This window comes from Gopherus flavomarginatus, chromosome 1, assembly GCF_025201925.1.
Source record: "Gopherus flavomarginatus isolate rGopFla2 chromosome 1, rGopFla2.mat.asm, whole genome shotgun sequence".
Lineage (NCBI taxonomy): Eukaryota > Metazoa > Chordata > Testudines > Testudinidae > Gopherus > Gopherus flavomarginatus.
In genome coordinates, this window is record NC_066617.1 from 26502210 (window position 1) to 26515788 (window position 13579).

General features: G+C 42.8%; 1 protein-coding gene across 4 annotated transcripts in view; it reads left to right on the top strand.

Moving 5' to 3' along the window:
• Positions 1-13579, top strand: part of GSAP (gamma-secretase activating protein) — a 65343-nt gene that overhangs the window by 45195 nt on the left and 6569 nt on the right. For 2 of the 4 annotated variants that reach the window (XM_050936836.1, XM_050936837.1), the window contains 6 exons: positions 2201-2262; positions 3845-3940; positions 7104-7174; positions 7745-7839; positions 10837-10956; positions 12680-12741. In XM_050936836.1, coding sequence (XP_050792793.1) covers positions 2201-2262; positions 3845-3940; positions 7104-7174; positions 7745-7839; positions 10837-10956; positions 12680-12741 — 506 coding nt within the window. Of the gene's footprint in view, positions 1-2200; positions 2263-3844; positions 3941-7103; positions 7175-7744; positions 7840-8279; positions 8935-10836; positions 10957-12679; positions 12742-13579 lie in introns of those variants that run through there. The other 2 variants (XM_050936838.1, XM_050936839.1) reach the window with 2 other exon arrangements.

Below are 13579 nucleotides of genomic sequence, written 5' to 3' on the forward strand. Positions count from 1 at the left end.
CTGTGGCTTGGTGGGATGCTAAAATGGTTACAGTCTACATACCATGGCCTGAAACATTCATTTTCCAATATGTTTTGAACCTGTTTGCCATTGGAGGATCTGAGGGATGAGTTGGGTAACTAAAATGCAGGAAAAGAGTCTCTCTCTGATGTATAGTTACAGCATCAAGAGACCTGGGTGAGATTGAAGAGCAGGTTTGAAAATGATCTAGACAAACACAGTAATCTAGGCTTTATCTACATAAGGAGTTTTCCTTAAGGAAGGGACAGATCAGGGCTAGGCAACTTATGGCATGTGTGCCAAAGGCAGCACGCGAGCTGATTTTCAGTGACACTCACACTGCCCAGGTCCTGCCCACCGATCCAGCGGGCTCTGCATTTTGATTTAATTTTAAATGAAGCTTCTTAAACATTTTAAAAACCTTATTTACTTTACATACAGCAATAATTTAGTTATATATTATAGACTTATAGAAAGAGACCTTCTAAAAACGTTTAAAATGTATTACTGGCATGCAAAATCTTAAATCAGAGTGAATAAATGAAGACTCGGCACAGCACTTCTGAAAGGTTGCCAACCCCTGAGAGAGATGATTGTTAAATCAACTTTCTACTGTGCTACCGCTACAGAGCTGCAACCATTGGGAGATTATGGTAGAAAAATCCTGGAGGAGACAAGGCACTAGACTCAATCAGTTGCTGAGCAGGGCTGATCAGTAGCATCTCAGAATCATTTCAGAAATGCTATCGAATGACCTTCAAGACCCCTACTTATTAGTTTAAAAATTAGTTAAAACTTAATTTCCGTAAAATTCATTGACAAATCGTAAGTTGCTATTCTTGTTTCCGTTGCTAGGCATTTTGAGTCTTTCAGGACCTCTCTTATTCTTTGTATCACTTCTATCATGTGATTCAGGTTTCCATTCACAAGCTGATCAAGATTTCCAGACTGCAGTCCCACATCACTGTGCTAGTCTAAGTATTGGTCACTCATTTAAAAGCTTTAAACAAATTCAAACACGTCTAGAATATAAAGGCAACATTAACTTCCATTAGCCAACATTATGATCACCTCCCCTATCCTTCAACCGTTGCTTTGGATTCTGACTTTTAGGACCCCATGTGGCCTTAGCTAAACTTCTGTAGCCTTACGCTGCAACCACTGCCCTGTCTTCTAAAGATGCTGTTTTAAGAACCATACACTTGTCTGAACAGTTCATTCGTGTCAGAACCTCAACTGTGCCTATAGACTTTCTAGTTAGTAATAGTAATAGTGAGCATTTACCTAGTTCATTTTATCCATGGATCTCCAGGCATTTTAAAATGGGGCTAGCCAGACCCATCTTTGTACAGATAGGGAAAGTGAAGTAGACGGGGCTAGGTGGCTTGCCCAAGGAGTAGCTAAATACATATACTTCAAGGCAGGCAAAAGATGGTTAAAGGGAAATGCTTAAAAATTTAGGGGCCAGTTTTTGAAGATGTCAAGTGAAGCCCTCTAATCCCAGTCCGTGGAGCTGCTCAGCATCGTGCAGAGTCAGGCTGTTAGTTTGATCTCATAGGACAGGAAGAACTCGTAATGAGTCAGAAGACGCCAGGTTCTGCCTGGTGTATTCTATACCTGTTCTTTTATTTTGTAACCTCTTTCTTCCATGCAGTTAAAGGGAGTGCTGTCAGATATTGAGATTCACCTTACTCAGCAATTTGTAACTGAAATAGCCAGGCCAAAGAGTTCTGCTGTGAGTGTAGGAGGTGCATTCTGTGCAAAGGGTACTTTGCTCTAACCAGTTGTATAGCAAACCCGCCCAGATGTTTGCCCTTGGTGAGAGTTGTAAATGTCAAGATCTGAACAGTGTGCATTTTGTATTCTTGTTACCACTGGGTTTTCTGGCCCTGCTGGCTCTAAAGGGCTAATGGTGGTGGCAACATTTGTCTTAGAGATTGAAAGAGCTATAGAAACAAAGTGCGATGCTATTGTATAAGAGAACTGAGGGGAAGAGAATAAGCTTTTTTTCACAAATGCCTCCATATTAGAGCAGCTGGGGAAGTCTGCCTTGTGACAATTTTCTGTTCCGTCACTGTTGTCTGAATCCGTCTAGGAATGGGAACGCTGTGCCTCCTGTGTTTCTCCTCAGAGTCCCTGAAGTCTCTCACTAATTCTGCAGAATCACATATTTGAATGATATTAATTCTGTTTATTTCAGAGGAAAGGCTAGTTCCTCTTTTTCAAGAGGAAGACTACCAGCAGCGATTATTAATCGGACTAGTAAGTGTTTTTTTTTACATCCTGTGCAGCAGAAGACACGCAGTCTTGATCAATGTAAAGAATAAGTTCGATAGTATTTAGTTGTAGTTTTTCTTGCGAAGTCTTTTATTCAATGGTTCACTGGAAGATCACTTAGGCCAGTGGTGGGCAGCCTGTGGCCCGCAGGACACACACAGCCCCTCAGGGTGATCCGCTCGCAGGCCACGAGACAGTTTGTTTACATAGACTGCTGGCAGGCATGGACACCCGCAGCTCCCGTTGGCTGGGAACAGTGAACCATGGCCACTGGGTGGCCCTGCCTGCAGATGGTCAATGTAAACAAACTGTCTCATGGCCCACCAGTGGATTACCCTCATGGGCCGCAGGTAGCCCACCACTGGCTTATGCTAATCCATGTTGGGACTAGAAATGGGACAGAACATGCTGCCATGCAGGAATTGGTTTCGTTCCCTTCTCCCAGGTCAAAACGCTAAACCCTAAAAATGAAAATTAGGAGGCAAATCATCGCTAATAGCTAATTTGTCAAAACATGATTTCCTCCAGTACAAGCTTGCTCTTTTTCTTATATGCTGCGGTACTTCTTGCCTAAACACTGACTTTCCATCCTCACCGGGCATCACCTCAAGCCCCTGTCACTTACTTTCAGTTTTTAACTCCCTTCTAATCCCTCTCCCATGTCCTCCTCCCTCTTTGCAAGAGCTGGCTACTTTCAAAAAGAAGATCAGTGAGATCCCGCATGATCCGTTTTCCTTTTCCTGCTCCCCACTTAACACTCTTTCCACATTCTCCTTTGTTTCTCACCTGCCCTCTACTTCACTTGTAACCCCATTACATCTATGGGCCACCTCCTCCTTTACACCATTTTCCCTGGGTAATCTCACATGGCTTCAGCTACTGACTGCATGTTGATGACTCACAGATTTAGATCTCCACTCCTGAGCTGTCCCCCTCCATCCAGTCCCAAATCTTAGCCAATCTGTTGGACATCTCCTCCTGCAGATTTCGTGACCTGTTCAAACTCAACACAGCTAGAACTGAACTCCTCATCTTGCCTCTGAAACCCTCAGCACCTCTCCTGTTCTCTGCCACTCAAAATCTAGGGCTCATTATGGACTCCTCTCTCAGTCTGGCCCTCTCGTCCAAATCCTAATAATTCTTTCTCCATGACCTAAAGTTGAATGCTGAGAACTGGAATATTTAAGAATCTTCTTTTTTCAGGTGAAGGACTGCATAGAAGTTGTAGCCATGTGTTGTGATATATGCAGCCACTGTAACTTAGTAGCATTTATAGAGATTTAGATTTGTAGGCTTTCTCCTGTTAGGCAGAGAAGCGTGGTCAAGGGATAACTGAAGGCCTCGTGTTATGTTCATTGGTCCATTGAGCTGGATCTATACTAAGTTATAATTTTGTCTGTTTAAAATCACTTTTTTCTTTGGCGAGAATGTGTGATAGCCAGTGATCTCAGTGCAAATCATGTTTGTTTGCCACAGACAGAAGATTGTTGTGCTAGTTCATGTGAATTGGCACTTGCACCTGCTTGAACTTTGAGAAGACACCTAAATGGCTGTTTTCCTTTTCCAGATGGTTGCTCAGTTGAAAGATCATCTTATGAGGCATCTACAATATGTTGGAAAAATGAAGATTGACCAGATAGTTCTGGAATATGTTTCAAAACTGGTTAGTTTGAATTTTTGCCCCTTATTTTCCAAATTTCAGTTACTGTTGGAACTTTGGTTTTTTAGATCATTTTCTCTGGGCAGGGACTGTCTTTCTCTGTGTCTTGTGCATGTCTCATTGCTCAGTAACCAGTATCTATTTTCTAGATCTGTGTGTCTATAATAAGAAAGATTGGAGAAGAAAACTAGTCTGATAAAATAAGAACTGTAAAATTCCTTGCAGCATGAATGTTTGATGCTTAGAGTAGAACTGGGGTGCATTTTCTCTTTTGCTACGGTTTTCTCATTTCATGTGTTCCCTCTTAATCTAAACAAAGACAAGAACTTCTTGGTGTCAGAATACTTATTTAGCTCTGTTCTGCCAAAGTTTCTGGCAAAACAAATCAATTTAGACTGAGCCTCTAAAATAACCCCCACTATTTAATAACAAAACCTGTGATGAATTTTGCTCTTTAACGTCACCTAAAGCAAGAATTCTCTTAATATGCAATTTATAGGCTTCCATTCCTGTGGGCGCCTTAACAGAAACTAAACAAAGTTGTTATAAACACAGGCAAGATGCCCATAAAAATTACTCCAGCCATTTGGCAGGCACACTTTGCAAGATTCTCTTAGAAGTCCATCACTAGACCTGGATCTCCCCTCATCCTGGTTGGGAGTTCTCACTGAATTCATAACATCTTTACATTTCCCGTGCCCCATTTATCGGTCAGGTGGCCTGAATGTGATTCTCTTTCCAGCATTCTTTAATGTAATCTCAGCAATGTATGGCAGGGCAGGAACCAGCAAAGCAGGAAGTAATGAAAAATGGGTTTAGTTTTGTTCTTGGCATTCATAGATCATCACTAAGCTATGTTTTAGTAACGGGTATTTTTAGTAAAAGTCATGGATAGGTCATGGGCAGTGAACAAAAATTCACAGCCCGTGACCTGTCCATTACTACAGACCACTGACTAGAACTTGGTCTGGCGGTCTGCTGTGGGGGCGGGGGAGAGAGACAGTCCAGGGATGCTGTGGGTGATGTGGGGGTGGCCCGGGACCCCCGCTGTGCTTGGGGAGAGACGAGCAGCAGCATGCAGTCCGGGACCCCAGCTGGCACTGGAGAGGGGGAGGGTGGGCGGTGATGTGCAGCCTGGGATCTGTACTGGTGGGGCAGGCAGCGGCAGCGTGTGACCCAGGACCCCTGCTGGGGTAGGAGGGTTGGTGGGGCTAGCAGGTTCCCTACCCAGCTCCCACCAGCATGTCACTGCAGTTCCTAGGGGGAGGGAAGGCCAAGGGGACTCCTCACGCTGCTCCCGTCACAAGTGCCACCTCAGCAGCTCCCATTGGCTGGGAACTGCAGCCAATGGGAGCTGTGGGGGCAGCATCTGCAGGCATGGGCAGTGTGCGAAGCCCCTGGGCCTCTCTGCCTAGGAGCTGCAGGGACATGCTGGTGGGAGCCGGGAAGCACCATCCCTAAATAAGTGCCACCTGTACCCCAACCCACTGCCCCAGCCCTAGCCCTGAGTCCCCTGCCACACACCCAAACTGCTGCCGTGACTTCTGTGATCTCCGTGACAAACATGCAGCTTTAATCCTCACAGAAGTACCTTAGAAAAGCCAGAATGGCTGAACACTGCAGTGGAACCTCAGCATCTCAGAAAGTAAGGCATAAAAATTCAAACGTGGCATAGGCACTCTAGAAAATATTAACCCTGTCACTGCAGTATTGGCTGGTCTAGTCCATTTTGCTATTGATGTTTTTTATCTGGATTTTCTCCAGTTCAATTTTAAGTGTACCAAGAGGTGAGTCTTATACTGCTCTACCAGTTTCTACTCCATGTTCACTCTTACTGAGATGGATCATGTTCTGGTGGTTAATGCACTGGATTAATGTTCATGTCCTGTTCTACCGCAGACTCACTAGGTGACCGTGGGCAAGTCACTTACTGTCCCCTATCTGGAAAGCAACAACAATGCTTCCTTTTCCCCACACTTTGTCTTGCGTATTTGATTGCAGGAACTGTGGGGCAGGGATTGTCTTTGTACAGCTAGCACAGTGGGGACTCTGAAGTGCTATCAGAATACAAACAACATAAAATGACTTGCACGCACTCAACACTTGGTTACATCATTATAGCTGAACCAAATGACACCTTTAAGCTGCAATTTTCTGAACTGGGTAGAAACTGGATCAGTAGGTGCTTACTCAAACTCTACCAAGTCCCCGCAGACATCCAGTTTTGTCATGCAAGTAATAGCATAGCAAATGACTGTGGCATAACTGTTGGGAACTCCTTTAGAAACTTCTACTATGTGCTAAAACTCCAGATGTAGCCAGAGTGTAGTTAGACTAAGGACTCTGTTGCTTGCTGGATCAGAAATGAAAGCCAGACAGGAGGTGTGGTTTTTCTGGCTTATGCCTGAAAATTAGAAGTCATTGTCATTTCCTGGAAATGAAAGAGAAACTGCTGAACTCCAGAGTATTTCAACTGGAATTTCCTATCACGTCCAAAAAGTTTTGAACTTGGAAAATATTGGAATGTTAGTCAGAGTTATCTGGCTTGTGCTAGGAGTTCATCACTGTACCGTGGGGAAGTAAACTTTAACCTCCCTGTGCCTTCGTATACCCCCAGGAATATGGGGATGATACTTGCCTTAGGAGTGTTCAGTTAATCCCTCTAAACTAGTGTTTCTAAAGAATTTTGAGCCCCTCAGATGAACGGCGTTAGAGACATGCCAGATGTTTGTGGTGGCGTTGAGCTACAAAAACACTTCTCATTTAACATTAATGGGGTTATTCCAAACAGCCCCATGTGGCAGTTGAGGTTTTGGGAATGAGGCTGGATTTGCACGCTGCACGGAGCATGGTTAGGGAATCCTTTCAACATTCTCATACAAGGGCAGGTTCTCTGTTGGCTGCAGAAGCTTAGAGGGGCCAGAGGTGAGTGGGGCTAGGAGCTGGCGCTGGCCAATAGTTCTGAGCTGGAGGTCAGCCAGGGAGCACAAGAAAGAGACTGTGTGGGCTGAACACTTGTTTGTGAATGTTTGGAAATCAGCTAAGAAGAGATTGGAATAATCAGAGGAGAACTAAAGTCCACATATTATCACGTGAACTGGTGTTGGAAATGCTAGCAGAGGCTAACGGCCACACAAGAACTCATCCACGTCCCTTTTTGTTCTAGCTGGATCTGATCTGTCGGATAATGGAAGCTGTTTGGAGGAAATACAGTCTTCAGGCCTGCGTTCTCTGCTTGTAAGCAAGAGTTTTCCATTAATCTACAGCATGTTTTATAGAATGTGGCAAAATGGTTTTGCCAAGTCCACCTTGCCATGAGTGGGTTTTGGTAATATTTATATTGCTAACACCTGACTGAAAACTCAGCACCAGGTAGGCGGCAGAGGACAGCTTCAACTAGTTCGGGGCAGAGGTACATAAAAGCTACACTGAGCTCCCGTTGGTTTGAGTCTGTGTGGTGGGTGCTGAAAAATCAGCCCACTTACATCCCTATGTAGATACCTATGGACAGGAAGTGTCTAACTTTTAGGTACTCTACTTAAAAAGTTGTAGCTCCTTGTTTAATGGCAGACTTGTAGGTATGCTGTGAGCAGAGGGCTCCACGTAGATTATGTACAGCCACTTTTCAAATTGTTAACAAGAACTAGAATCCAGTAACTTTAACTCTTAAATAAACCAAGATGGTATCTGAGGACAGTGAATTCCTTCTGTTTTAAAATGCGTTCATTTAACTGTGACACAAAGTGATTAAGCCATGAGGGGAGTTCTATGTCTTCGGCTGCTAACAGGCTGTTTCATTAAATGCAGGGACGAGCGAGGAAGCGCGGCAGAGTGTGCAGCTTTCCACATCATGAGTCGGATTCTAGAAGCTGCCAATGGAATGTGTATGCCCCTGCCTCCTGGTAAGCCCGTGACACTGGATCTCCACATTTCATTGTTTTGTTCCACCCTTGAGAATAAGAGCATTGCTTTGAATGTCTTCCAGACAAATAGCATTTGCAGTAAGTGCAAGCTGTATTAACTTTGGCAGGCCTGAAATGTACTCAGTACAGCTGTGTGGGGAAGAGCTCTCCATAAACACCTGCAGTGAAATAAAACAAATGTCAATAGTTACAACAAAGATAGCAAATCGTGTAGTTTTTGAAAAGTTTCACTTCTGAGCACCATTTCAATTCTGTGGGAAAGCATCACCCAGAGTTAGGGGTTTTTTTCCTTCCCCTTTTTAATGAATTTTTAGTTCAGAAAGTAGCTGGGTTGGACTTTCAGTTTTAAGGGCTACCAACATAAATGACATCCAGTGGCAAAACTGTTTTTTTCATGCTGCCCTGCTAATGTATTTCAGCCCTGAACTTCCAGCTGTGGGGATGGAGCAGGGGCCCTGATCCTGCAGCTGCCCCCATGTAGATGTCCATTGACTGCAGCTTAAGAGTCTGCTCACGTGAAGCAGCTTGCTCTATCGACGCCTTCATTTCTGTGCCTGTGCAGTCTTTGAAGACTGCAGAGATTGAAAGGCTTCAGTCAGTGCCAGTTTTCAGAAGGGTCACGAACCAACTGTGACTCAGTAACTGCTCTTGGACACTATGGCCACAAATTTGAACCAGTAACATGAAGACTCTGTATCTCGTTACCATAAACCAACCCCTGAATCTACAATTTTAGATGCTGGACTGTTCATTAGATGCTTTATGTCCCGCTTTTAGGAGTAGCAACCAATTCTTCAGTCTGAAATACTTTAACAGAAATCTACTTGAGTAGAATGACTCTCTTGTTTTGCTTAGTCAGAAACTTTGGCCTGAAAATGTTGTGACTTTGGCTTTTTAGGCTACTGGAGTACAGACATCATGTTAATATGATCTTGATCTGTTGGGAAAGATGATCATAAGCAGGGATGAAAGTACCTTAAAGGATTTACCAGTACGGAGTCCTGAGTGGGGGTGCGGCCTCAACCCGAAGAGGTGGGGCCTTTCAAATTTTCAAGGCTGTGAGCTCCAGGGCCTTTAAATCACCCCAGAGCTACCAGCTGCAAAGGTGGCTGGGAGCACCGGGGCTCAGAAGCAAATTAAAGGGCCTGGGGCTCCGGCCGCCACAGAGCTCTGGGCCCTTTAAATCCCGCAGGAGCTCTGCTGCCACTAACCCAGGGCAGCAGGGCTCCAGCGGGGATTTAAAGGGCCCGGTGCTCCTGCCACTGAGGGGACCCAGGCCTTTGAAGTGCCGCTGGAGCCCTGCTGCCATTGGGGTAGAGGCAGCAGGGCTCCAGCGGTGATTTAAAAGGCCCAGGGCTCCAGCCGCTGCGGGGAGCCCCGTGCCCTTTAAAGTGCCGCCAGAGCTCTGGCATCGGGGCTTGGGTGGCGCTTTAAATGGCCCGGGGCTCCTCGCAGCGACCGGATCCCTGGGCTCTTTAAATCACCGCTGAAGCCCTGCTGCAGCTCCCCTGGGGTGGCAGTGGAAAGGCTCTGGTGGTGATTTAAAGGGCCCGGGGCTCCCCGCAGGGGCCAGAGCTCTGAAACCTTTAAATCACTGCTGGAGCCTGGCTGCCGGAGATCTGGCAGTGATTTAAAGGGCCCGGGGCTCCCTGCAGCAGCTGGAGCCCCAGGCCCTTTAAATCACAGCCGGAGAAGCCAGTGCAGTCCCGCATGGCTTACCTTACCATACCAGCTTACTTTCATCTCTGATCATAAGTGACCTTTACCCGCATCCAGATGAACTGATGTCTCAGTTGGGGACACAAGCAAGAAAGGAGAGAAAAGATGGAAAAATGTTGACTTAATTTAAAATGAAGAGTGAGAATGCTACAAGGCACTTTAAAATTGCTATTCAATCTATTACAGATTCAGGGACTATATAAAGGGACCCACAGGGATAAATTAGAAAGGAGTTTGTCTCAAGAAATCCATGGGACAAAGTGTAATGAAAATGTACCAGTTTTTCTTTTGCTGGTGCTAGACTACCATTACCAAGAACTTCTGATAATCCCCATATAATTTTCAAAGCACTTTCTTTTTAAATTTTAGGAAGAATTTCTTAACACTAATGTTTCACATCTTTGTAAATCGCATGTTGTTGTTGAATTTGCCAAAGCAGTAAGGGGCTTACAGACACCTGATAGATTTTCATCTGGATTTTAATCCAGTTAAGAATGTTTTTGCAAAAGGATTTGGCTTATTATCATACTGTTAGTTATGGGACCAAAGTATGTGTGTAACCACATGCTGGGGGGATAGATCTGAGTCTATTAGATCAGAAACATGAATCTCAAAACTCCCTCAGCACTGATGCCATTTTTGAGCTGGTTCATGCTATGCTGGAGCATGGATAGTAACCACATATAACGCATGTTGAGGTTTATTTCTTGATTAATTGAGCGAGGGGACTAAAAGACACATGCATAAGAAATTTTAAAGACAAACAAACAATTTATAGACTATTTAGCACTCTTTTGTGAATTAAAAATATTTTAAAATAAAGTAACTACTTTCTGGCATGTCTCCAGATTCCTCCGTTTCATTTCCTGTTCCTTGCAGAGTGCGTTAAGATAATGGGAACTCAGCAGTTTCACATTATAAGTAGAAAATCCTTTGGGGAAGAAGGGTTTTTACCGTATTGTAACGTAGTATTAGTTTGAACTGATTGTTCTAGCTTAATCTTCAAATTGATGTATTCAACTGTAACTTAATACTGTTGCAGAGAGTGGAGGTGTTTAAATAACATGAAGACTAACGTTGTTTGGCAAGTGTTGATAAACTCTTCCTCTCCTCCCACAAATAGTAGTGTATGTGTTAGTAAAGAAAGTACTGTTATCAACTAAGCTTTAATGCTGTGGATGGCACGGCTGTAATTAGAGGCTTTGCACAAAACTATTTCTATTTCTGTTGCACAAACAAGTGGTGCTTTCTTTGCAGGTTTTCATACTTTGCACATAGGGCTTGGAGTTAGATGTCTGCCTTTGCATACCCTGCTGCATTACATTGATAATGGGGTGTTACAGCTGACTGAGACATGTGCTATAAAACTATTGAAAGGTATGGTGGATTTAACAATAGACACTTAGATTACATTCCTTTGTAACAAGGCTGCTTTGGAAATGGATACCCTTTATATATTTCGAAGGGACACCCATGGCTCTTTGCACAACTGGCTGCTGCTTTTTCAAAATGTTGAGTTTTTTTTCTCTTACAGTACATAGAGGAAAAATACAAGGGCCGAAGGTTCAATTCTGCACTTAGAATTGAAAGTTATTGTTGAAAGTTATTCCTGTGGAGCTGCTTTGAAGTCAGTGTGATTGCACAGCTGTTCCAGAGGACAGAATTGGGCGTGAGCCTACATAACACTATCCCTGATGTGATAGAACATGACATATCCATTGTGATAATTTCAGCAGATCACCACATGGATCCCAGTCTCGTTTTTAAACTAGGAAATTTACAGAAACATTAACCTTAATGATTTCCATAGGATTTATCTATAGCTTAAAAAAAGACTCCGGCCATCAAAATAACTGGATTAGCTTGCCTCAGCAAATTTCCTCAGATTGATACAACAGACAAAATGCTTTTGGTGCTGGCATTAGTGGAATGTCCAGAAATTCTGCACAAGGCAATAAAGTCTTTTTAAAAGAGAAAAACTAAGGAGTTTAAGACAGTCATGCTTTAAAGAACTTTTAAAATATGCTATTACGCCTCCATTGTGGTTATTTTCATTAGGCTTTCTTGTAAGTAGACTAAGAAACTCACCCCTGTTCTTTCAGCTATGTTTTGTGAACATTTAAAAAGAAGAAATAGTGTGCAAAGCAGCATATGAAAATCATGTTTTGCACAATCACTTCTCATATACGCCAATCACTATGTTCTTGAATTATTGCCCAAATTTACAGCCAGATTATCCTACTTTGTGTTTCTTGGCATAGGACCAACTTTATGCAGTCATCATAAAGCCAACATCTTCATAAAACCAGCTTGTGGCTTCATAAACCATAGAATGACCACAGCTATGTTCATTGCCCGTTTAGCTCAAAAGGAGCAGTTAGCATAACTCAGTTTATTTGAATCAGTTATTGGAATACAGCAATACAGTAGAACCTCAGAGTTACAGACACTTTGGGAATGGAGGTTGTTCGTAATGCTGAAATGTTTGCAGCTCTGAACAAAACGCTATGGTGGTTCTTTCAAAAGTTTACAACTGAACATGGACTTAATACAGTTTTGAAACTTTATTGTGCAGAAGAAAAATGCTGCATTCCCTTTATTTTTTAATAGTTTACATTTAAGCAGTACTGTACTGTATTTGCTTTCTTTTTTTCCTCTGCTGCTGCTGCCTGATTGTGTACTTCCAGTTCCAAATGAGGCGTGTGGTTGACTGGTCAGTTTGTAACTCTGCTGTTTGTAACTTCAAGGTTTTACTGTACCCATACTGTAACCTAACTAAAGCAGTTATGCTACTGTAATCAAACCTGTAACACAATCCTTACCCAGTGGATAAAAGAAAATAGGTACAGATTTGTGCTGTACACCATTTTTTGTTATTGCCAGGGTTGGGAAACAATTGTTATGCTTTTGGAAGGTCATGCTTCAAATTCTAATTGTTCCCAATAGGTCTGAAAATTACATTCAAATCTGTTATCTCAAAGGGTGAGGGGTGTTTGTATGTGTGTAATATAAGTTAATGTGTATTTTGCTATTGAGTTAATTTAAGAAGTCATAGCCCTGAAGTCCTGGTCAGTTATTTATTTCTCTCTCTAATTTGTAGATCTGGACAACACTGAGAAGAATGAAAAGCTAAAATTTAGTATCTTTACAAGGCTTCCTGAGGTAACTGCATGGGGTGTTTCTAAAGTTTTGGATCCAGTTGTTATGAAATTGATCTGAGCTCAAGACTTAAGTCCCATGTAAATCATCGTAAGATGGCTTACCAAGGAATTAAATAGTGCATGCTGGTCCACTGAACAGGGATGAAGTTCACCTTGTGTATCTTCAAGGCTTTAGCTACATATACATTTTCTTTAAGTTTAACAGTGATTGGGAGGGGGGTGATTATCACATTGAGGAAAGAGGGCTTTTTTAGCTGTCTTTATATTTCATATTGGTGATCCATGTTAAAACTGGGATTAATAAGCATTTCTCTTTAATTCATGGAGTTTCCTACTCCTGTCCAACTTCACTACTTGTTAAAAATATATATGGTGCAGGGCAGTACAAGCTTTTCTGATGTCAAGTTATAAAGCATACTGTGGTTAGGTTTTGCATATATAATTACCATTTCAATCTAAGTCCGTAGGTCTGGTTTTACCCAATTATAAATTGATGAGGCTTCTTACCACACTAGATTCTTCTTGTTACAGGAAGCAAAAAGAACTCTCATCTTCCTTAGTGTGGTCCCCCAAACTGGACACAGTACTCCAGCTGAAGTCTCACCAGTATCTAGTAGAGTAGAACAGTTACCTCTAATCTCTTACTTGTAACACTCCTGTTAATATGTCCCATAATGATGTTTGCCTTTTTGCCACAGCGTCACACTGTTGACTTGTATTCAGTTTGTGATCCAATATAACCCCCACTATTTTCAGCAGTAATGCTGCTTACCCAGTTATTTCCCATTTTGTATTTGTGCACTGATTTTTCCTTTCTAAGGGTAGTCCTTCGCACTTGT